Source organism: Tenrec ecaudatus, chromosome 12 (assembly GCF_050624435.1).
Source record: "Tenrec ecaudatus isolate mTenEca1 chromosome 12, mTenEca1.hap1, whole genome shotgun sequence".
NCBI classification, from domain to species: Eukaryota; Metazoa; Chordata; class Mammalia; order Afrosoricida; family Tenrecidae; genus Tenrec; species Tenrec ecaudatus.
This window is the reverse complement of record NC_134541.1, coordinates 16808472-16833641: the sequence shown is the minus strand read 5'-3', so window position 1 is coordinate 16833641 and position 25170 is coordinate 16808472. Positions and strand designations below refer to the sequence as shown.

At 49.3% G+C, this 25170-nt stretch overlaps 1 protein-coding gene across 1 annotated transcript; it reads left to right on the top strand.

Moving 5' to 3' along the window:
- The first annotated feature begins 11611 nt into the window (after nt 1-11611).
- WFDC2 (WAP four-disulfide core domain 2) lies at nt 11612-21016 on the top strand. The gene is made up of 4 exons (XM_075527803.1): nt 11612-11723; nt 12277-12414; nt 16919-17071; nt 20863-21016. The coding sequence occupies exons 1-3, from the start codon at nt 11642-11644 to the stop codon at nt 17068-17070; spliced, it is 372 nt and encodes a 123-aa protein (XP_075383918.1). The 5' UTR covers nt 11612-11641; the 3' UTR covers nt 17071; nt 20863-21016.
- The last annotated feature ends 4154 nt before the right edge of the window (nt 21017-25170 follow it).

Sequence of the window (25170 nt, the reverse complement as noted above, 5' to 3'; positions counted from 1 at the left end):
ATCCACTCAAATGTTGGCCTTTGTGAATTGTCTATTCATGTCCATCACAACCTTTTGATTGGATTATTAGGGGTTTTCTTCTTATTGAGGTGTTGTAGAATTCTACAGATTTTAGTAATTAATCTCTTGTCCATGTGTCATTGCTATTTAGATCTGTAATTCATCTTGAGTTCATTTTTGTGCATGGGGCGAAATATGGGCCCTATCTCATTCTTCTGTAGATGGAGATCCAATATTTCCAGAACCATTTGTTGAAAAGGGCATCCCTTCCCATGTCATGTTTTTGATCTTTTGTCAAAAATCAGTGGCCTGATTTTTTTGGTCAAAAATCAGTGGCTTTTATTTCTTATTTTTCTATTCGGTTTCATTTTTTCTGTGAGTCTGTCATTTCTACACATACCAGGCTGTTTGAGTACCGTGGCTGTGTACTTGGTTTGGAGGTTGGGTGGTGCAGGGTCTCCTGCTTGATTCTTCTTTTTGAGACGTTATCTTGGGACTCTCTCCGTTTGACCTTGTTCATTGCATTTTCTGTTTCTTTAAAGAATGAAGTTGGGATTTGGAGTGGAATGATACCTATTTGCTTTCAGTAGTATCAGCACTTTCACAATATTAAGTCTTTCTATCTATGAACAATGTGTGTAGCTATCTCTTGGTTTCTCCTAAGAATGTTCCATAGTTTTCTTTGTACGGGTCTTTTGTTTCTTTGGTTAGGTTTATCCCTAGGTGTTTCATCTTCTGTGTGCTATTGTAAATGGTGCTGTCTCCTTGATGTCTTTTGGGAGCTTTCATCACTGGTCCATAGGCATCCAATTGATTTCTGCTTGTGACTCTTGTATCCTGCTAGGTTACCAAATCCCGCAATTGTTTCCAACAGTCTTTTTGTGGAGTCCTTGAGTTCTCTACTTATAAAATCATATTGTCTCCAAAGAGCAAGAGCTCCACCTCTTCTTTGTCCAGTTGTATTCCCTGGATTCCTTTTTCTTGTCTGATGGCTCTGGCTTAGATTCCCAGCCTGATGTCAAAGAAGGTGGTGATGAGGGACACCCTTGTCCAGTTCCTGTTTTTCTCCATTGAATGTGCTATTGGATGTTCATATAGGCCATTTATTATATTGAGGCACTTCCCTTATATTTCTATTTTACTGAGTGTTTTTCATTAGAAATGGGTCTTTGATATTGTCAAATGATTTTTCCTACATCTGTTGATGTCATCGTTAGTTCTTTCTTCCTTGTTTTGTTTATGTGGTGGGTTACCGGGAATGGTTTTCAAATGCTGAACCATTCCTGCATATATATATATATATTCTTGGATTCTATTGGTCAGATTTTGATGGGAAGTTTTGCATATATGATCATGGGTGATATTGGTATGCAGTTTTCTGTCTTTGACAGGTTTTGGTCTCAGGGTTATACTTACTACATAGAATGAATTCGGGAGTTTTCTGTCTCTTTTTAGAATAGTCTGTGTAGAATTGGTGGCAACACTTCCCCGATACTTTGTAGACTTGCCCTGTGGAGCCTTCTGGTCTTGAACTTTTCTTGTTGGGAAATGTCTTGGCAACTTTCTTCCTTTTTTCTTTGTTATGGGTCTATTCAGGTTTTCTAAATTCATTTGCATTAATTTGGGTAAATGGCGTATTTCCAGGTATTTGTCCATGTCTTCTAGATGATCAAACCTGGAGAGTCTCTCATAGGACTGTGTTATCCCTTTTATTGCCTTCTGTTGAGATGTCACCCTTTTCCTCTCTAATTCTAGACGTTTGCTTTTCTCTTTCTTTTGTTAAGCTTGCCAGCAGTTTATCGATTTTGTTAATCCTTTCAAAACAGCAACTTCCAGTCTCGCTTTCCCCCATTATTTTTCTGTTTTCCAATGTTCATTTCTGCTCTGATCTTGATGGTTTATTTCTTGAGGGCTTATGTTGTTGTGTTCTAAGTGTTGGAGCTGTTGGGTTAAGGCGCTGGTTTTGGATTGCTCCTCTTTTTCCATGTGTATGTGATTGCTATAAATTGTCATTTTGCTGTGTCCCAAAGGTTTTGGGATGTTGTGTTATTGTTCTCATTTATTTCAAGGGATGTCTTAATTTCATCCCTTAATTGATCGATTAGTCATGTTTAAGTAGTGTCTCATTCAGTCTCCATGTGTTTGTCTTTACGTTCCTGTTTTTTTATTGTTGATTTCCCGTTTGAGATCACTGTGATCTGTTGTTTTCACTTGTCTTAACATAGGATCTATGATACAGTATGCACTGTGTATTCTGGAGAAGAATGTACACTGTGCATGTCTAGGAGATTAGACTGGTTGATTTTGTTGTTTAACTCATCTGTTGCTTTATTGAGTTTCTTCCTGATAATCCGTCTTTCCTGTGTTGAATTCTCCTGCTATTGTTGTTGAGTTGTTTACCTCTGTTTACAACTCTATGAGCATTTAATCAATGTTTTTTGAGTGTCTTGCATTGGGCATGTACATGTTTATTAAAGTTATATGTTCCTGTTATATTGTTTCTTTAATCATTATGCAGTGTCCATTCTGGTAGCTCTTCATGTTAGTTACCCGGAAACCTACTTATCAGAGATTAATATTGCCACTTCTCATTTTCCATGGTTGCCATTGGCTTGGTAGATTTTTTTCACCATTCTTCAGGGTATTTTTAGTCTATTTTTTTCTTGGCGTTTCTGATGTGTCTCTTGTAGGCAGCACCTAAATGAGTTTTATTTTCTAATCATGGATTTTTGCTGTGTTTGCATTTGGTTCCCCCTCCCCACTTTTGGTGGTTCTATTGGTGTCTGTTGCTCCTCTACATCTGCGCTGTGTGAAGTGTTGCTTCCATTGTATTGGCTTCTGGGTGATATTGTCTTGTCTGATGCTCTCAGTTTTGTCTGCTGTTGTTGATGATTCTATCCATAGCAATCTGGATAATATTTTTTGTAATGCTGACCTAATTTTTTATGATTTCTTTTAGTTTTCCCTTGTCTGGAAATGCCTTTATTTCCCCCTCATATTTGAGAGATACTTTTGCTGGCTATAGGATTCTTGGCTGGCAGTTCTGTTTTGTTTTTTTCTTTCAGAATGTCATGTGTCACTCTATTGTCTTCTTGACCACATGATTTCTACTGAGAACTCCATTTATTCTCCTTCGTTTTCCTCTGGAGAGGACAGTTCTTTATTCTCTAGCTGCCCTCAGGACTCTTTTCCCTCAGAATTGGAGTTTGACTATGATATGTCATGATGTTTTTCCTTCAGGATTTACCGTATTTAAGGATCTCTCAGATTCTGGAATAGTTATTTTCTCCTCCTTTGTGATGCTGGGAACTTTTTCTTTTATGATTTCTCATGCTATTTTCTCTGTAAAAAGTTTTTTCTTATTTCAGTATCTCATTGAGACATAGGTCATTTCTCTTGATAGTGTCCCACATCCTCTCAGGCTTTAGTCTGATTGCGTGGCTGTGTGTGTGTGTGTGTGTGTGTGTGTGTGTGCTCCTCTTGTTGACTGTAGTCTGAGTGGTTGTCTTCAAGCTCACTGATTCTATTTTCCTTTTTGTCCATTCCATTCTTTGTATTCTTTACTATGTTACTGTGTTTGTCTGGGTAGACTAGAGAAACAAATGGATAGACACACATATGCGTAGAGGAAATAGCTTTATATAAATGAGAAAACATCCCAGCCCAGTCCAGATCAAGTCCATGAGTCTGATACTAGCCCATATGTCCGATACCAGTCTACAAAGTCCTCTTCAGACTCATGAAACACATGGAATGACACCAAATTCCGAAAGATCACAGGCCAGTGGGCGGGAAGCCTTGTGGACCCAGTGGCATTGTAAGCATCTCAGCACTGGTGTGGGTGTCCACTGGGTTGCTCCAGCTCAGGGCACTGGTGTAGTTCCATGTGTCTTGTCAGTTGCAATGTCTCACAGGGAGTGAGCTGAGACAGAGAGTCTCTCCCACCTCTAAGGAAGAAATCCAGGATTTCCCAGGATCCTCAGGAGAAGGCCATGTCCACCCAGACGCCTCATGGCTATCACCTGATTGGCAGGCTAGACTCCACCCCTTCACTCTTTATCCTCTCAGATTGACAAATGATTATATAACTACCACAGTTGCCTAATTCTGTTATTTCATTGTGTATCTTTTGGTTTAAGGATTTAGTATTTCAATTCCTTCCATCATCCTCACGAGTGTTTCTCACGTGTCTTGAACTGACCTGAACATCGTTCTCTGAATTCTCTCTCTGGTCATTGCAGGGCCTCTTAGTCCTAGTGCCCCATTGGGTCTGAGTGATTTTCAGTGGATTGTTTATGTTTTTCTTGATATTTTGTGTTTATTGTGGTTGAAAGCTGTTTTCTTGGCACCGTGGTACTGCTTCTGGGTCATGTAGAGGCAGTTGGCCCTGTCTGGGATTGGGTGAGGAGTCTAATAGGGGCTGAAAAACATGGGGGTGAAATGGAGAAAAGGGGAGAGAGATGAGTAAGTGGGGAAAATGAGGGGGAGGAAGAGAGAATAAGATAAAATTAATAATAATAATAAGTGGATGCTTGGATAGGTCAGCAGATTTGTAAAAATAATGTGAATATGTATTTTAAGAGGGGTAATCCCTATTAATAATTTTCATGGAAACATACTCCAGGAGGATAAAAAGAATGAGGTCATATCTGTACACTCAGTGGGGCGGGGGTGGGAGGTTGAGACTGAATGCCTCACCTTGGGCCACCAAGTCACCATGAGGCCTGAGCTGCCCATCATGAACTGGGTATTGTCTGACCCACAGAATCATAAAGTTGGACATGAGCAGCAACACTCCATTGTGAAATGGAAGTGGTATATATGAGATCGGGCCAAAGCAGGACCTGAAGGAACAAGTAAGCTGCATGAAGAAGTGGCCCAAATGCCCACAGTCTCCTCTCCTGTCACAGCACCTTCCTTGTCCCAGTCTGCACCTGTGGCCTCCTGGGGAGTTCCTGATGATAATTTAACTGAAGAACAGAAAATTCATGCTTGGTTTACGGATGGCTCTGCATGATGTAAGGGTCCCACTCATAAGTGGACAGCAGCAGCACTACAGCCCCTTTCTGGGATCTCCCTAAAGGACAGTGGTGAAGGGGAATCCTCCCAATGGGCAGAACTTTGAGCAGTGCACCTGGCTGTTCAGTTAGCCTGGAAGGAGAAACAGCCAAATGTGAGATTGTGTACAGATTCATGGGCTGTGACTAGTGACTTGGCTGGACGGTCAGGGAATTGGAAGGAGCATGATTGGAAAATCAGTGACAAGGAGGTGTGGGGAAGAGGTATGTGGACAGACCTCTCTGAATGGGCCAAGAAAGTAAAGATAACCATGTCTCATGTGAACGCTCACCAGAGGACTATCTCTGAAGAGGAGGACTTTAATAATCAAGTGGATAAGATGACACGCGCTGTGGAGACTGGTCCTCCTCTTTCCTCTGCCACTCCTGTTATCACCCAATGGGCACATGAACAAAGTGGACATGGCGGCAGGGATGGAGGTTATGCATGGGCACAGCAACACGGACTTCCACTCACCAAGGCTGACTTGGCCACTGCCACTGCTGAGTGCCCCATTTGCCAGCAGCAGAAACCAACATTAAGTCCAAGATATGGGACCATTCCTTGGGGAGATCAATCAGCAACCTGGTGACAGGTTGGTTACACAGGACCACTTCCATCATGAAGGGGACAGTGTTTTGTTCTTACTGGAATAGACACCTACTCTGGAGATGGATTTGCCTTCCCTGCACGTGATGCTTCTGCCAAAACTACCATTTGTGGACTTACAGAATGCCTCATCCACCTGCATGGCATCCCACAGAGCATTGCTTCAGATCAAGGAACTCACTTCACAGCAAATGCAGTGCGGCAATGGGCCCATGCCCATGGACTCCACTGGTCGTATGATGTTCCTCATCATCCTGAAGCAGCTGGCATGATAGAATGATGGAATGTCCTCCTAAAGACCCATTGATGGTGCCAGCTAGGCGGCAACAACTTGTGGGTCTGGGGAATGTTCTCCAGGAGCTTGTGTATGCTCTAAACCAGCGGCCAATGTATGGTGCTGTGTCTCCAATAGCCAGAATTCATGGGTCTAGGGACCAAGGGGTGGAAGCTGGAGTGACTCCACTCACTATTACTCCTAGTGATCCCCTTGCTGCATTTTTGCTTCCTGTCCCAGCAACCCTGTGTTCCTCAGGCCTTGAGGTCCTGGTCCCGAAGGAAGGAACTCTCCCACCTGGAAACACAGCACCGATTCCACTGAACTTGCAGTTGAGAATGCCCCCTGGCCACTTTGGGCTTCTCATGCCTTTGGGTCAGCAGGTCAGGAAGGGTGTCACTGTACTGAGTGGTGTGATTGATCCTGATTACCAAGGAGAAATTGGACCGGTGCTACCTAATGGAGGTAAAGAAGAATATGTCTGGAATCCAGGAGATCCATAGACCATCTCTTAGTACTACCATGTCCGGCGATTAAAGTAAATGGTAAACCACAGCAACTGAATCCTGACAGGCTGTCTAATGATCCAGATCCCTCAGGAGTGAAGGTCTGCGTCACTCTACCAGGCAAAAATCATGGCCAGCTGAGTGCTGGCTGAGAGCCAAGGTAATACAGAATGGGTAGTAGAAGGTGGTTGTACCTATCAGTTACAATCACGTGATCAATTGTAAAAGCAAGATTTGTGATTGTCAGGCTATGTTCTTTATATGCGCTTATTGAATATCTTTCCTTTGTTCATGTATGATGTACTAGATACTAGATCCAGTGTGTTTTCATTTATATGTATGATAGATGTATGATGTTAGGTATAAGTGTGATTTCATTAATGTCTAGAAATAATATATGGCTAAGAAATTGTGTACAGGTGCCAAGATGGCAAAGGGTGGACGGTGGTGACAGGTAGGATCATATGCCAACCTAGCCAATAGGAATATGTGGGATTAATAAGGTCACAGTTTAATTGGAGGACAAAGAGATAAATGTCTTGACAAGGCCTGCCCCTTTCTCTCTTGCTCTCTGATAATTGTACCAGAGTCCAGCTGCTTTAGCTAGCTCTCTGCCTCAACTTTTGAGCTACGCTACCTGTGGACAGCCAACCCATGGGTTGTGTCGCTATAACTTGAGGTTCCTTCAAGACCTGCTTCGTCACACTACTGATGTGTACGTCACTTGAGCTTGAGGCTGGTGGATTCTGTCATCTTGCATTGCTGGAATTCAATATCCCATCTGAGCCTGCTTCACCAAGCTCCTAAGCTACTGACTGTTGTTGACCCACCCTCTGTCTGCTGTTGGTGGGTAGACTCTGCCTGCCTTGCCTGAGGGAAGACTCAGCCATTTGCTTCCTTGACCTTGGACCCCGCAGCCTACATGAGTCAAAGGACTTCCAGTATACTAACTTTTCCATGAAAACATTCCTGTTGACAAGCCACATGGAGCTACACTCGTGCAGCAAGACCCCTGGAACTGGAGGAGCCCCGTGGAGGCCCATGACAGTGCTGAGGTGCTTCCACCACCACTGGATCCACAAGACTTTCCACCCACTGGCCTGTGATCTTCCTGCACTCAGCATCATTGCTTGGCTGTATTACTCTAAAACGGAATTTATGGACTAGTATTGACATATGGACTTGCTCTGGATTGGGCTGGGGTGTTTTCTTGATGAACAATCGCTCTTTGATATAAAGTTCTCTCTTACACATATGAGTGTCTCTGGATTTGTTTCTGTAGTCACCTGGGACTAACACAGGTGTGCTGGAATCTACAGGCATGCTGCATTGTCCCTGTGGAGACATGTATATTCTCAGGAGGGTAGGGTAGCAAGGAAGAGGACATGGTAAAGGAAGTGGGGGATAACAAAAGTAAATAAATAAATGTATTAGAATGCAACCACAAACAAAACCAAAGACAATCAAGTACAGAATGAGCCCTAAAATCACCTCGTGGGTGGGAATTCCTGCTTCTTTGGTAGTGTTAATGGCATGGGAGATGTGGGGCACATGGGTGGGAAAGGCATCAGAGACCAAAACAAGAGAGGAGAAGGAAGGGGGGAAGAAAAAGGTGGGGAAAAGGACAGGGGTCCTGCCCCAGTGTATTTCCAAGACTAACTCTTTATAGGCGCAGACAGCCCCTTGTAGGGGACAGGAGAACCCAGCTGTGCTGGGGGGGGGGGGTTACTCACAGAAAGGGCTCACGCTACCGGCCAATGGTGAAGGAGTCTGCCAGCATGTGTTGCGGCTCCTACTTTAAGAAACTCGGTCTACTTACATTTTTAGCTGAGTTTCTGGCTGTCAGGAAGTGCAGGATGTTCCTAACCTCTCCGATAGTTCCAGGAAGCACGTTTGGAGGCATATTTTGCCTAATTCCCTGAGTAGCCCTGTTTCTGCATTTACCACCTTGGGTTGTAAAGCTTGCTATCTACTCGCCCGTGTCCTGGATAATGGTGCACACCACTCATGGATGATACGCCGTCACCAGGGGCTCAGGGGCACAACTTCAAACACGAGCACTTCCGCTCTTTTGCTCGAGAGAAAGACCTGCCAGCCAGCTTTCCACATCAATCGATGAGGACCTAGCTCTTGGTGATAATGGCAGGAATGCTACATTCATCTTCTCACTGAATCCTTATAGGATCAGCATTATTACACATTTCAGACTGGTCGATCAGATCAGGGAAGCCCAATCCGGGCACATCCCCCCGAGACCCACGTTGAAGGGCTCATTCGGTACTCTGTTCTCCATATTAGGTGTCTTGCCCGACACTGTCACATCTAGTGAATGTTTGCTGTGATGGAATGGAAAAAATCGGGCAGGGAGGCAAGGAGTCCTATATTCAAATCCTGGTCTTTACTGTTTAGCATGGGACTTTGCAGAAGGGTCTAAACTCTTAGCCTACCCCCTTCACCTGTCATCTACTGCTGGGGACAATAACTCTCTCTTCCTCGGCTTTCAGGGAAGATTCCACGTGACAGTGAGCCTACCCCCCCAACACACAGTCAGCCAGGATAGGTTGTTGGTGTGGAAAAGAGGAGGGGGAACCACACCCAGATTAGTTCCTGATTGTTAGTAACTTTTTTAAAAAAACAACATTTTATTGGGGACTCATACAGCCCTTACCACAATCCATCCATCCATCCATCCATCCATCCATCCATCCATCCATCCATCCATCCATCCATCGTGTCAAGCACATTTGTACATTTGTTGCCATGATCATTTTCATAACATTTTCTTTCTACTTGAGCCCTTGGGATCAGCTCCTCATTTCTTTTCCCTCCCTCATCAAGGTCCTTTTCCAGGAACCTCAGTTTCTTATGTCAAATGAGTTCATTAAAACCTATAGTGGTTGCTCCCAAATTGGTTCCAACTCATCTCACGCACAACAGAACAGAACACTGCTTTGTCCTGCACCATCCTCACACTGGTTACTAGGTTCCAGTGCATTGGTATAACCACAGTGTCGATCCAAAAGCATCTTGGTCTTTTCCACTGATCTACCAAGCATGATGTTCTTCTCCAGGGCCTGGAGCTTCCCGGCGACAGCACTCAGGCTGGACTTCTTCCAAGACAGAGTTGTTCTTCCATCTGGCGATCCAGTCCATATGCTTCAGCAACACCACGGTCAAAGGTATCCACTCTCCGGAGCTCTCCCTTACCTGTTGTGCAGCATTTGCAGGCTTATGAGGTGGTTCAAAATACCAAACTGGGCTCAGGCACACCTTCGTTTTTAATACTTGAAAGAGATTTTTTTTTTACTAGCCTATTTGCTTAGTGAAATACAGAATTAGATTTCTTGATTGCTTGTTCAATGGGCATTGCTTGTGGATCAAGTAGGATGAAATCCTCGACAACTTAAATACATTCTCCCTCTGTGATGATATTGGTTATTGGTACAGTTGTGAAGAGTTTCTCCTTCTTTAGGTTGAGCTGTGAGCCATCCTGAAGGCTGTAGACTGAACTCCATCAGTGAGCGCTTCAAGTCCTCCACACTTGGAGCAAGCAAGGTTGGGTCATTTGAAGACGGCAGCTTGCTAATGTGTCTTCTTCTAATCCTGAAGGCACGCTCTTCTCTGTATCGTCCAGTCTCTTGGATCGTTTGTATCATTTGTTCAGTACACAGATGGTGAAAGGGTACAAGCTGTGATGTGTGGAAAGTCAATGTCACCAGGCTTTTTTTCATTGGAGAAAAGCTGGCAAGCTTCTCCCTAGTGGTTGGCCACTACAGCAGAGGGGGCCACACGGGCAAGGCACCAAGACCAGCAGGTACGACAAGGCAGCAAGTAAAGCAAAGATTTAAAAAACAAAATACACATCAATTATTGAGCAGGTTGCCTAAAGATCGGAGGAAGACAGCAGCGTCTAGGGGTCTGGGAGTATGAGATTGCATTTTGTAGGGGTCAGGAGGCGGGACCCTATTGGCTCACCTCAGTCCCTGTCCTGCTCTGTGTGGGGATGAGTCATCTGGACCTGACCTCTGGGATGGATCATGAGAGGCAACGTGGGATGGTCCATCCAGACCTCTCACTGATCTTGATGTGACTGGTGGAATGGATCTGGTGAGGCAGCTTGGGATAGATCAGACCTCATAGGTCCTTCAGGTCTCTAGCTGACCCTGACACATACCATTCCTGATTCCAAGCAGGGCAGTATCCCCTGTGAGCACCACAAAATGTACTGAAATTTGCATTCTACACAATGCTACCCACAATTTATTATGATCCACACGGTCTTGTGCATAGTCAACAAAACACAGCTCAGCATCTTTCTGGGAGTCTGCTTTCCGTCAAGAGTCCCCTGACAGCAGCCATGAATGCCTTCTTTCTATACCCTCTTCTGAATCTGCTTGACTTGCTGGCAAATCTCAGTCAACACCCTGCTGTAATCATTTTTTAATTATCATCTGCCAAAAATTCACTTGTGTGTGATATTAATGATACTGTTTGATAATGTCTGCATTCTGTTGTCCCACCTTTCTTTGAGATGGGCACCTCTTCCAGTGGGTTGTCCAGGGTAGCTGTTTAAATTTAACAACGACTGTTTCTACAGCCCCTACTATGTGCCCCGCTTCGCTAACTGCTAACAGAGGCAGCCACCACTAATCCCCCAAAAGGGATTTGCATTCTGATCTGGTTGACCCTCAATCCAACCTCTTAATCCCGGTCTCTATTGCTTCCCCAGATCCCTGCCCTTTTATCTCCTGCCCCCCCTCCCCTCCCCCCCGCGCCCCCCCAGACACACACACACACACACACACACACACACAGGCATTGTCAGGGAAGACCCCAGAGTCCTGGAGTCCGAATCCAGGAGTCCTGGGCCTGTCCTCTTGCTGGACCTGGTCCCCAGACCCCAGGAGGGAGAAAGGCAGGTGAGGGAGGTGGACACGAGTGTCCGGCTGCAGCTGGCAGAGCCATGGCCGGACTGGAAGCTGCGTAGGTTCCTGGTTCTCACAGGGGCCAAGAGCGACACCTGATCCCTGGAGATTGTGTAATGGCTTGAGGTGGCAGCTGGCTTGCCAGCGTAGAGAGCCCTCTGCCCCGCTGGCTTCGGCCCCGCCCCGCCCCCTAGTCCCCACCCCCTGAGCCCGAGTTTAAATCACCCTGCGCAGGACAACTCGCACCGGTACCCCGCCCTTCCAGCACCATGCCTTCCCGTGGCTGCCTCAGCGTCACCGCTGCCCTCCTGCTGGGCCTGCTGCTGCTGGGCCTGCCCCTGGGTCCCACAGGTGAGCCTGACGCCCAGAGGCCCAGCCCAGAGCGCAGGACAGAACCGGTCTCCGTGTAGCCTCTCCCGGGCTGGAGCAACGCCGGGCTCCCGCAGCGAGAGTGGGGCACGGAAGTCTGGGACTAGGGGTCCCCTGGGGGGTCTCAAGGTGGGACCGTTGCAGCTTGGGGTTTGGGAGTGAGTATGGCAGAGGTGGGAGGCCACAGAGGGCGTAAATATGGGGCCGGGGGCCGTGATGAAGGAGGGAGACCGCGGGGGAACACCTGGGACCCTCTGGTCAGACTTGGGAAGCTTCTAGATTCTCAGCTACGCAGGGTCCCTCCAGGGCTGAGAGGTGAGGGCGCTCAGGCCAGGGGCTGGGGAACTCCTGTCCTCTCGGGGACTCCTCTGGGCTCTTGGGACCCTCTGGCCTGGAGGGGAGTCCCAGGGCCCGAGAACGAGGAGAGCTTGGGGCTTGACACGTGGGCCCCTCTGGGCAACTGAGCATCCTTTGGGGCTCAGGCCCACCGCTGATCCTGCCCCGCATCCCCTGACCCCCCCCCCCCCACGCGCAGAAGCACAGAAAACAGGGGTGTGTCCAGAGCTGCCCAAGGACCTAAACTGCACGGAGGAGTGCGCCTCGGACAGCAACTGCGCCGACAACCTCAAGTGCTGCCGCTCGGGCTGCGTCGCCCTCTGCGTTCTCCCCAATGGTAAGCCTGCGGGGGACCCGTGGCTCGGGGAGGTCGCCGCCTGGGGAGAGTGGAGGCTTGGCGACCAGGGTCTCTGTCCCCTCCCTGCCTGGCCTGGAGAGAGATAAAAGGCGTCGCTGAAGCGCAGCGTGTCCGGAAAGGGGGGGGGCCGGGGAGCGGGGGGGCGGGGGGGGGTGGCGGTTGCGCACCCCAGCTGGATTCAAGTCCCTGGCGCGTGACGGATTTCCCAGCGCGCACAGGGGCACATTGTTGTGGACACCGCGACCCTAGACCCTACGGCAGGAGCCTGCTGGGATCCAGGGCCCGATGCACACTGGGCCCCAGGCATGGGGTGTCCATTCCTAGTGCAGCCCGGGGCTCCTTCCCGTACCCCCCCAAGGGCAGGTCGCCTCCGATCTCTCGATCTCTCGGCCCAGGCCGAAGGGGACTTCATAGCGTTTGGAGAGCCAGCTGCCCATCTTAAAGAAGGGGGGCATGAAGGACCTCGTGGGAAAGGGTCTGGCCCAAGGCAGCAGCACCATCCAGTGGCGAGGTCTGAACCTAGCGACCCGGTCCAGTACTGCTCCGTACTGCCCGCAAGGCCTGGATCCCGCCAGGCGGCTCCCAGTGCTGAATCCCCGGGGCTCCAGCTCTCGCTCCTCCGGAAAGCCATGCCTTCCAGCCCTAGGACAGAGAGAGATGAGTCAGGTGGCTGAAAGCGTGGGCGCTCCTGAAAGGAACTTGAGGACACAGGTCCCCACACCCAGGAGAGCAGGAAGTAGCCCTAGAGAGCCCCAACCCCCCTGCTCCTCCTTAAGGAAAAACAGGTTTGGAGGCTGACTTGTGACCTGAGAGTACCCAGAAAATGCTGCTCTTTATGTAGCCCCTGCAGCCCCTGTGTTCTCCATGATGGCCCCTAGAGATATCAGCAGGGTGCCCAGACACCTATGATGAAGCGGGGGTGGGGGGAGTGGGGGTCCTTCAGCGAGGGAAACCAAGGTCTTGACCTCCAGACGGTGGCTCTCATATGCAGCAATACCTGTCTCCCAGTCAGCGGGTGGCTCTGATGCTTAATAGTGGGGCTTTCAGACTAAGACTCGGAAGAAAGACCTGATAATCGTCTGGATTTCACCCCATGATCTAGCACTGGCCGTATTTAATTTCTTCCTGCACGGCCATGCTCAGCAGCGGCTATCAACAGCAAACACATGACATCTATTCCAAGGGAGGGCTGGCCCATCACACCTTTGCTGTTGGATGGACAACCCCTTGCGCTTGTGCCTTTGTCTCAAATGGACAGCCCGAGACAAGAAGAGGCCTGGAAGCCTGAGCTGACCAGGAAGTTTGGCTCCCAATTCTCTCCTGACTGCATGACTTTACCTCTCTGGGCTTCTGCTTTCTCGAACCTGCAAAATAAGATCAGCTTTACAGAATTGGCTTCGGAGCCCTGGTGGCGTAGTGGTTACGCACTAGGCTGTGACCCATAGGATCCGTATGGCCGGCAGTTCAAAACCACCAGCAGCTCTGCAAGAGAAAGACTGGGCTTTCTACTCTGGTAAATGGTGCCAGTCTCAGGAACCCACAGGGGTTACACATGAAGCATGTTGTTAAGGCTAGATACATGATCTCCAATCCCATCTCACCATCGAGTCAATGCTGATTCAAAACAACCCCGCTGTGCATTCCAGAGGCTGTAACTGTTTACGGGAATTGTCTCCCAGGGAGATACTCGGTACACAGGGCTTATGTTACCAATAACTGGCGTCCCAGGGCAGCGTGTCTTGGGCGCTCTTGCTTCTTCAATGGAATCGCTTTCTTGGTCCCAGAAAGGCAGCCACTCCTGTCCTGCAGAGCCAATCACCCAGACCAGGGCCTGTACTTTCTGTTTAGCTGGAGCTCCTCCTGAGGCTCCTGGGAAAAGAGCCCGACTCCCACCTCTCCTTCCCTAGGAAGTGAAGCGTAGTGATCACAGGTACAATCGGGTCAGCCGAGTGGAACCCTGCATGTTGGACTGGAAGTTAGAGGGCTGGGGCTGAGGTCTTGCTTTTACTTCGGAGCAGTTGCGTGGTGTTGGGTGGTCCGCATCTACTCACCTCTCTGGGCTTCGTTCTCCTCATCCCAGATGTGAATGGGGGCAAGACATCTTCCCTGCAAAGGAGGCAGTTGGTGTAAGAGCTGAGGTTTACCCAAGGGACTTTGTCCGAGACACATCATCACTCGCCTGGTAGCTGTTTGTGCGTGTGGTAGCGAGAGCAAGTGTGACTGGGTTTGTACCTGTATGCGGGCCCTGGAGTTGAGTGAGTGTAAACTGCAAGTGAGTATAGGGGTCGGTGTGTGAACTTGTGTGCACATTGTGCTTTATAGTCGATGAAGCATCATAGGGTAAAAGTGGCATGGGGGCCCTGTCTGACTTTACAAGGGAGAAGGAAGATCAACACAACATCAGCCCAAGGCGGATTCCTATGAAGCAGGAAAGCTTGTCTCCAGCTTGCCGTGAGATGGCTTGTGTGTTGTCATGTTGGAAGCTAAGATAAACTAAGATGTGGGGTTTATTAGGGAAGCTAGCAGGTATTGTTCAAGATCAGAGATGTTCTAGATACAGTTCTCCTGCTCAGGTGAGCATCTTAGCTGTGCTCGCAGGGTTACTTCTCTATGGCTCTTGGCCTTTCAGCTATCTGGGCCCTTGGCTTCTGCCTTGCTTGGGTAGTGTTACAAAGTTTTATTAGTGCTGATGAAACGGGCATTCCACTGCACCGTAAACCTCAGCCTAAAGACACTTGGCTCTAGCCCTGTGAGTCAGCAAACTTAGTCCCCTGCCCCCCTTCATTAAGTGCCTGGACCCACTCTGAAATGAGCCTTTTACTGGGGGCACTCAGCTGTTTACATTCCGTGGGTTGGAAGTCCACTGCTCTGTCTTATGCTCTTGGCACTCTGGCTCAGCTACCACCGCATCTCTGGTGTCTCAGCTTTATCCCCTGCATCAACGAGGTTCAGCACACAGGGCTCCTGGGGTCCAAAGGACCTGCTCTGCCCCTGGTTCCTCTTTCTGGATGGTAATGAGATGCTCCCATTCTGTTTCTGAGATGGCTCGCCTTAACCCCAGGGAAGTGCCAACATTGAACATTCCCCACACTGGAGTCCCAAGCCCCCGGTGTGCACAGCCCCACTCAGTCATTTGGTGGGAGGGCCCAAGACTACGGGCTAGTAGAACCGCGTGACGTCATTCACTGCTCCACAGTGGGACATAGCGGCTAGACGTGAGTTTTCCTGCAGCTCAGATACTGCCTCCAACCAGTATGACCTCGGGCAAATCATTTAACCTCTCTGGGCCTCAGTTTCCTGATCTGTAACATGAGGAAGAATGAATAATATCCACCCCTTTCTTTGAGGATTATGATGAAGACTAGTTACTAGGTGGCAGGTGCTTGGAATGATACTTGGTACGTGTTAGGCTGACTGCTGGCGACCTCATGTAGAACAGGATCAAATGCTGCCCAGGTCCCCGCCTCCTCACAACCATCAGCATGTCCATCTCGTCGAGTCGCCCATGCCTTTGTTGACCCTCTGCTTGACCCAATGTGCTAGCTTCTAGAGATTAGACTGGTCCTGCTGCTGATGTACCTGAAACATCCAGGCAGGACAGTTTTCAGCTGTGAGCCACCACGTTGTCATGGGCTAATTTTCAGGAGTAGATGACCTGGCCTTTCTTCCTAGTCTGTCTTAGTCTGTGGAGGTCTGTCCGCAATGGGTGATCCTGCGGGAATTTGAAATATCGTCGCTTCCAGTGCACAGCAGCACACGAGCCTCCTCACCACCATACAGTAACCTGACAGACAGGTGGTCCAGCTGGCATCCTAAACAAGAACAACACACAAAGCCCATCAAGTGGACTCCAACTCACGGAGACCGTAGGTAGGGTTTGTGAGGCTGTTAAGTATTTCCAGGAGCCGATTGCCCGAGTTTTCTCCTTTGGAGGAGCTGGTGGGTTTGAACTGCTCACCTTGAAGTTCAAACAAACCCACCACCTAATCCAGCGCTCCTTGGCAGGGGCACTACCACCAACATTGTTGTTGTTAGGTGCTGTCTAGTCGGTTTCCACTCCCAAAACCCCTGTGTGTACAACGGAATGAAATACCGCCCAGTCCTGTGTTCTATGGATCCTGGCACAGAGTAGGCTAATTAAGTGCTAGTTATTGTAATGATTCATTATTATTACAAAGTAGCTGGTTGTTCCAGGAGAAATACGCCTGCCTCCATTGTCTTATTTTTAAACAGCCCCAAGATGGGGGACCCTGGGCTCTAGGAGACTGCTCGGCCTGAGTCATGGAGTTGGCCTCTGGCAGAGGTGGGACTCAAACCGTGGTCCTAAGATGCCACAATCGCCTGGGAGCTGGAGGAGAGTTTTGAAGGTGGCCTTCCAGGCAATTCGTGCTACCATTTGAGAGACTGGGCCAGGGCCCGAGGCTGCAAGAGCGTCACCTCGGCCCCGCGTGGCCCACCTTCTTGTACCCCCTCTTGCCATCAGAAAAACTGGGCTCCTGTCCCCAGCTGAACTCTGCCATCCACCCCCTCGGCATCTGTGAGGACCAGTGCAAGGTGGACAGCCAGTGTCCGGGCGTGATGAAATGCTGCCGCAACGGCTGCGGGAACGTGTCCTGCGCCACACCCAACTTCTGAGGTAGGTGTGTGTGTGGGGAGGTGGGGGTGTGTGTGTGTGTGTGAAGGAAGGAGACCTATCCATCGCTGCCCAGTGCGACCGCAGGCTGAGAAGTGGGGCGCCGGCAAATAGTCCCGGGGTTCGTTCACTTGTCCATTTGTGCACCCGCGTGCCGTCCACCAGGATGACCAGACACGGGCACTGGCCAGCACTGGGTCTGAGCAAAGCAGACGACATTTCTGCCTGGTGGTGTTTGTACTCGAGTGGGGCGGGGGGCGGGGGGTGGGGTGGGCAGGGATGGTGAGCAAAATCAAGAACCAAGTACGTCTCGATGGCGGAAGAGGCGTCCCAGGAAGGAAATGGAAACAGAGTAGGTGCGAGACGGCCCTGCGGCCATTTGGTACCATCCAACCCCTTCCGACTTGCGCTCCGCAGGATGAAGCACTGCACCGCCAGGTCCTGGGCCGGGCCCACAGGGACTCACTCCGAGGTTGGAGCCACTGCGTCGGCCCACCTCGCTGAGGGTCTTCCTCGGACTCTGCCCTCTACTTTACCGAGCATGTGTGTGGCAGAGGTTACTCCCGCTCCGTTTGTCCTGTATTCTTGTAAGGGAGGTCTCACGACACAAGTTCTTTCATCCAGGGTACGTCTGAGGTGTGTGGAGCGCTTACTCTGGGTAGGTCAAGGCCAGTTTCCAAACGTCCATGGCTCTAGGCACTGAAAAGATAAAACTTCAAAGTCCCCCTTTCCCGCTAGGTGATGGAGAACGAATCAATGTTCAATCAGAAAGCAAGACGTTCCTGAGTGGTGCACACAGTGATGGGCTCTGATCCCAGATGCCCAGTCAGTGCCTTGAGTTCCCCCAGAGGCAGGTGCTTTGAGCTCTCTGCTTTGAAAAGATCACAGCTTTGGAACCCCCGCGGAGCTGTGTACACACACACACACACACACACACACCCTCAGAATGGGCTTGCTTGGCAGCTAATGACAACCACCACAAGTCACAGAGCAGCGTCAAGGAGTAAAGAAAGCCCCAGAGCACCGGTCTCCCCATGGGGGTGCTGTGGGCATGGTGTGCAGCTCAGCCTGGGACTGGGAGGGAAGGAAGATCAAGGTCACAGCTCACAGCCCCTGCAGTCTGGTGAAGGAGACAGACTGAAGAACAGAGAACAGACGTGTGGAAAAACCCACCCGGGAGGGGTGAGGGGCAGCAGGGTGGGACAGGCAGGGGTGGCTTCCCAGAGAGGTGCCTCTGGGCGGTCCTCAAGGATGAGTCAGTGGGAGGTGGCTTGTGGAGGCCTCTCTGGGAGGCTGTTTAGGCTGTGGAGAGGGGAGAGGGGAGAAGAGAGAGAATCCGAGCAATGTGATACCATAATTTGAAGTTTTATTTGGTTTATAGATCAAGGAAGTCTGAATCTGTAACAAGGAAAGGTGCTTCCCAGAACAAAGGCAAACTAGGGGTTTATCTCATGGTGGTGGAAGCAGAATTGTTTTGTATATAGCAAGAACATAAGGGGAAAAAGAACAAATCACATTTTACATCTTATTTCCCTATACTTTGAAGTTGCAGCTGATCGTTAATTTTGTCTTACTACCAAGTCAAGTGAAAGACCAAGGCATGTGGGGCAGTGAAACTTTCACAAAGCAGAAGACTCAGCATGTGAAACCAGCCCCAAACCCACTGTCACCCAGTCGATTCTGACCCATAGTGACCCATTCGGACCCTACTCCGTAGGGCAGAGTAGAACTGGCCTGCTGGGTTTCCAAGGCTATGAATCTTTTTTTCTTTTTAGCATTTTCTTCATTCTGTGCTCATTAACTCTCCACTGTCCTCCAACCACCTCTGCCATAATCGTAAGAAACTATTAATCCAGTTATGGTCTCTATAGATTTACCTACCCTGGATTTCATATACAGAAAACAAAACAAAACCCAACAACAATGACAAAGAGAGAAAATCCTCAATCAAAAATAAACCAGGAAATAATAGAAACTAGAATTGAAAATGGATCTTAAGGGAGAACAAATGATAAGGTGTTATAGTTTAACCCAACTCCATCTGCATGAACCCAGTCTCTCATGTTCTCTGTGTGACAGCAAGGCTGTGCACATCCCTGGTCAATGGTGGGGGGCAGGGAGGAGGGGGCTCTGGAGCAGTGGTTCTCAACCTGTGGGCCTTGACCCCTTTGGGGATCGAACGACCCTTTCACAGAGGTCACCCGATTCATAACAATAGCAAAAATGACAGTGAGGTAGTAGCAACGAAAATGTTATGGTTGGGTCGGGGCGGTCACCGCCACATAAGGAACTGTATGAAAGGCTCGCGGCATGAGGAAGGTTGAGAACCGCTGCTCTGGAGACCTATCCACGCCGGGCCTCTGCTCACAGAATTTGGACTTTCGCTGTTATCCACTGCCTTCTGCAAGCCAGACGCTCAGGATCTGAGTTCTAAGTGCATTTCCCTCCTCCGCTCTTGCAAGACTCAGTCTCTATGGATGCACACGGCCTCATCTTTCTCCCAAAGAAAGAGCAGCCAATGGCTTTGACTGGATCCTCTGCTGCCAGGACTTCTGTTGACTGTCAACTTAGCACAGTGGAACTCAAGCATAAAGCAGAAGTGTTCTGTATAGAGCGAGGAGGTCACAGGGATCAGGAATTGTTGTGTGGCTCCCCCTCCTGAAAAAAAACCGAAGGTCAACAAGGCGGAGGGGCAGAATCTGCACACACCCTGCCTGGAATGCCTCCTGCTGCTCAAGTATCTGACTTTGATAAGATCTCACTCATGAAGGAGCTTGGACTCTGGTACTGCACAGATGAGATCACGGGGCCCCCAGAGAAAGGATGCACCCAAGGGCCCACCATTGTGGAACCAAACCGCCATCCCCTGCAGTCAGTCGCAAAGGCGGGGTGAGAATCAGCATATGTTTTATGAACAGGTCGGAAAGACCAGTGAGCTAATTGTCCAAGGCTGCCTTGCCGTTTCCCACATGATCGGATTTTTTTTTTAAATACTTTTGGGGGAGTCAGTACATTACCTTGTTACGTGTTTTTGTTTTCAATCTAGTCTCTGGCCTTGTCCCCAGGGGTTCACTCCATATTCTGGTGTGCCTCAGGGTTCATTCTTTCTCTTAAATTTTTATGTCCCAGCCCTAGCCCAGACACAGGGTGGGGATGGGGTGGGGGTGGGGGGTGACATTCCAGGGAGGAGCTGACCGGTTTCTGCAGCTGCAGGGCACTCAGACTTAAGGTGTGATGAGCATGGCAGGAATTCCTGAGCGATCCCTCCCTCATTTACCTTTGACCAGGGCGCCATTGCCCCTGCGGCCTGGAGGTCCCCAAGGATGTCACTCCCTTGCTTGCAGGACTGCCTGCAGCACCTGTGGGCTTTGCAGTCAGGAAGACCGGGGTTCAAATCTCAGCTGTGGCACTCAACCAGTCTCTTCACTTCCGTGACCTGAGGCTAAATAAGATCTAGTTGATCAAGGAACCCAGTTTAAGGGCTGTAGGGGAAGGTGGAACTTTGAGGGAGGGGGCGGGGAATGTGATTTTTGAGGCAATGGATGCCTGGGGCCTTTCAGGAAGGCCACAGAGCTTATTTGGGAGCAGTGTGTCCAGGTGTGTACTGGGCGTGCTCTGAAGCAGAAGCGAGTCCTTGGCCTGCAGGTAAATGGCACTTGAATCCAGGGGTTGGAGGAGGCCACCTCTGGAGGAGGTGGGAGGGCTACCCTTGGACTTGGGCTGCAGGGACTTGGCTCTTGTTGATGTTAGGTTATGTCATTGTTGATGTTATGGTTACATCATTCTTCCTCCAGCTCCTGCCGCTGTTAGCCTGAGGACTTGGAGAGGGGAGTCTCTGCCTGACCCAGCATCTGCTCCAGGCCTGCTGCCTCCCCACTTTCTGGCCTCTGTACCCCTGTCCCAGGGGGACCACAGCTGCTTCCTCTCTCAACCAATAAAGCGACCACTTCCAGCACCGGAGGCTGTGTGGCATTCCTTCTTGCCCTGTCTTCTCTGGTCCTGGCTTGGAGGTGGGAGGGGGACGGGGGCGTGGTCAGCTCTTCCAGGCACACAGTCCACAAGGAACCACCTTGGATCAGCGGGGACATTCCCAGGTGAAGTGTGACACTGGAGCCTGCGCTCTTGGCAGTTTCCCCAGTGGGATGGATGAGCAAAATAGAGGCTCAGAGAGGTGACTGGATGTCCCTAAAGCAGCGGTTCTCAGCCTTCCTGATGCCACGACCCTTTAATACAGCTCCTCATGTTGGGGTGACCCCAACCATAAAATTATTTTCATCGCTACTTTATCACTGTCATGTTGCTACTGTTAGGAATCGGGCGACCCCTGTGAGAGGGTTGTTCGACCCCCACCCCCGAAGGGGTCACACACGGCCCACAGGTTGAGAACCGCTGCCCTAAAGGCTCTCAGATGCACAGCTGGGCTTCTGGCAGTAGCAGCTTTGGTGGTTCCGGGTGCATTCCTCGCCAGAGACGGGGTGCTGGGAGACCTGCTCAGGAGGCAGGCCTCCTGGGTCTTCAAAAGGGAGCCCTGTGATGCCAGAGGTTTGTGATTTTCTGTTGGACTGAAGGTTGGTGGTTCAAACTCTGTGGGAGAAGCCAAACAAAGACAGGAAACAAATCCCCAGGAAGCCACTCTACTCTGTAACCGTTGAGGTCACCGTGAGCTGGAAGGGACATTGGGTTTGCTGGGGGCAGGGTGGGGTGGTCCCCAAACCCCTCGGAGCATTTGATCACAGTCTCCTGTCACCACCACAGACTGGGGTGCAGCCTCACGGAAAGAAAGGAGCAAAGCAGGGTTCTCCTTTCCCTTTTCCTTCTTTTAGCTTGGATTTCTATTTTGCACAAATGATGCCTTCCTGGGAGTCGAAATTCAAACGTAAAAAAGAGGCTGACTAGTGAGAAGTGCTTCATCCCAGTCTCCCTGGGCCCCTCCCCGCAACCCCATCCCAGAGGAAAGCTATGCCATCCGTTTCTTGTGTATTCTGTGAGAGGCACGCCCATCCCCATCTCTGCTTCTCTCTGTCCCTTGTTCTCTCTTCCTCTTTCTTTCTCCTCTCTACAGTGCTCCATGTCTACCCTTAGTGTGTTAGTCTGGGTGCATTAGAGAAACAAGTCCACAGAAACTCATTTATTTAAGAGAGAGTTTTATGTAAAGGCTAAGTGCACATCAAGAAAACACCCCCACCCAGTGCTGCCCAAGTCCACAAGTCCAACATTAACCCATTAACCCATATGTCCGACACCATTCCACAGTCCTCCTCCATCTCACAAAACAGATGCAATGATGCCGACTGCAGGAGGAAAGCCGAATCAGTGAACCTGTAAGCATCTCAGCGCTGGCAGGGGTCTCCACATGGCTGCTCCAGCACCCAGGGCTGCATTGGGGTAGGTCCATGTGGCTTCTCCTCGGGGATATCTCACAGGAAGTCAGCTTTGCCAGCTGAAGCAGGAAACTGGCTAAGGCAGCTGCACCCTGGTCCGACCATCGCAAAGCAAGAGACCCGAGAACTGGAAAGGTGAGGCTCCCTGAGCCATTTATCTCTCCACCCTTCAATTAACTCCACATGGGTTTATGGGCCAGGTTGGCACAATAAACTTTAACTATCTCATTTAGCCGGTCCCCTCTTTGACCCTTCTCTCTAGTCCCGCCTCTCCACCCTCTAGCCTGTCTCTCTACTCCATTCTCTCTATTTTCTCTTTATTTCTCTCTTGGCCTCCTCTCCACCTGACTCTCTCCCCCAATTCTTCTCCTTTATTGCCCTTCCCCATATCTCCTTTCTTCTGCCTCTGCTTACCTCTCTCCGTCCTATCCCTCTGTTATCTATCTAGACTAGAGAGATAGAGATATATCATTCTTACTCCCCCTTTACATCCCTAGCCGCATGCAATGCACCTGTACTGTACCTTGCGCTTTCAATTTAATTTCGCTTAGAGATCAGTCCATATGAGTTATAGTGAAGCAAGTTCCTTTATGCCGCCCTTTACCTTAATCCAGTGGGAAAGGAGTGTGAGAGATTTTCCCACCAAGTCCCTAGGTGGTTTGCCCCAGTTTTCTACCCTAGAAGGTTTATTGTTTTTAGTCAAAATTGATCGACCTTTCCTGGGTAAGCTGTAAACAACTTTGTTTGCTACTCTTTGTCTGTTCCTGGGCTACAGCCTGCCCTGCGGTAGTTAAGCATCTTGCAAGGAGTGCCCGTGAGGTGACTTACCGCTCACTGTGCAGAGGAAGTGTGTGGCTTACTGAGAGGTGATTCGTCAGTTCACGGCCCAGGAGGGAGGACCGTACCTTGGCTTTGCAAACAGAAACAGGGAAAGGGGCAGCAGGAAGAAAAGACAAGGAAACTTCTAGAAGCACTGTAACTTGGGTCAAAGGCTGTGACGCTAAGGACAAATGACACACAAGAGGCTTTGCCGCAGAGTTCTAGGAGCTTGGCAGAGCAGCCTGCGCAAACGGCAGCCAGGAACCCATGTTCAGGGAGCCACGAAGAGACCTGCATGGCTGGGAGGGGCTGAGAGGGCATGACTGCCCTGCACTGAAGGAAGACTACCCACGAACTCCCTGATCCTGAGTCTAAGGTGTGACCTGTTACTTCCTTCATAAACCACCTTACTGTGAGTTTGGTGTGGCCATTTGCAATGAGTTCTCAAGCCCAGTAGAGACGCAGAGAGTGCCATGGGAAGGGTGGCAGGTGCCAGACTTGGACAAAGGTTGTGGTGTGGAGGTACGCATGTCTGTCTTCCGCCTGACAGGAATCAGCTTTGTGCTGATGCTGTTTGACCTCACCCCAGCGTTGTCCCGTGAAGTCGAGCAGGTTCCCATCCTACATCTCCTACTAGTTAACATACGTGTATGAAGGTTTTGTCATTCTTTGTCATGGCTGTATAGTATTTCACGGTTCATGTGTACCCCAAATCCATTTAACTGTACTGCACTCATATTCACAAGTATTTAAGTTATTTTCTTTCTTTTTAACTTAATAAATCATTTTATTGGGGCTTATACAGCTCTTATCACAATCCATACATACATCAATTGAGTAAAGCACCCTTATGTTTAAGTTATTTTCAAAGCCAAGATTGAACCTGGGTTATCCAACATCAAGACCCCATTCTTGTTCCATTGCACTGATTTCTCACTTTAGTTCCTGGGGTGAGTGAGGGCTTGGTCACCCTGGTTGACTCACCCCTTCCTGGTGACCCTTCTGTGAGGGGCTGTCCCATTGTCTACAGTTGGGTTTTGGGTCTCTGCTCCAACACCCTTTATTCTCAACAATATGTTTGTTTGTTTGTTTGTTTTGGATCTTCTAATGCTTGTTACCTGATCCCGTAAACATCTCATGATCACACAGGCTAGTGTGCTTCTTCCATGAGGGCTTTCTTGCTTCTCTGCTAGATGACCATTTGTTTATCTTCAAGCCTTTAAGACCCTAGATGCTACATCTTTTGATAGCCAGGCACCATCAGCTTTCTTTACCACATTTGTTTGTGCACCCATTTTGTCTTCAGCGATCATGCTGGGAGGGTGAGCATCACAGAATGCCAGGTTGTTAGAACAGAGTGTTCTTGCATTGAGGGAGGGCTTGAGCAGAGGCCCAAAGTCTGTCCACTCCCCACTATATTGCTATATAAATATATGTACATAGGCCAATACTTCAATTTTTATGATGTGCTATATTTACATTAGTGCACACCTATGTGTGTGCCTCTATCCATACCTGTGCTTCCTAGATCTCTCCTCTGTTTCCTTTGATCTCCCCTGCCCCACCATCACCCTGCCCTGACTCTTCTCCTGCCTCCTAGTCATTCATCGGAACAGAGCTTTCTTTCGTAGTACGCATCTTCCCCACTAGGCGAGCATCGAGCAACGCGTTCTGAGTTAGTGTACCTGGGGGTGTTGCCTGGGAAGGTCCTCTCTGGCCACAGTGAATTTTTTTTTCATGAAAGCAGTTTCATTCAAACCTTTTTTTTTTTTATGGCTGATTTCAGAGAACAGCGTGCTGCTATGCAATGTTGTTTCCTGCTTGGGAAAAATGCTGCAGAAACTGTTGTGATATTGAGCACAGGATGGCACTATGGAAAAACTCAAGTGTATGAGTGATTTT

What these genes read in the sequence shown, in the direction of transcription:
- WFDC2 (XM_075527803.1), top strand. Translation starts at nt 11,642, where the DNA reads ATGCCTTCCCGTGGCTGCCTCAGCGTCACCGCTGCCCTCCTGCTGGGC. An exon ending in CCTGCCCCTGGGTCCCACAG is followed by an intron (nt 11,724 to 12,276) that starts GTGAGCCTGACG and finishes CCCCACGCGCAG; the next exon opens with AAGCACAGAAAACAGGGGTG. An exon ending in CCTCTGCGTTCTCCCCAATG is followed by an intron (nt 12,415 to 16,918) that starts GTAAGCCTGCGG and finishes TCTTGCCATCAG; the next exon opens with AAAAACTGGGCTCCTGTCCC.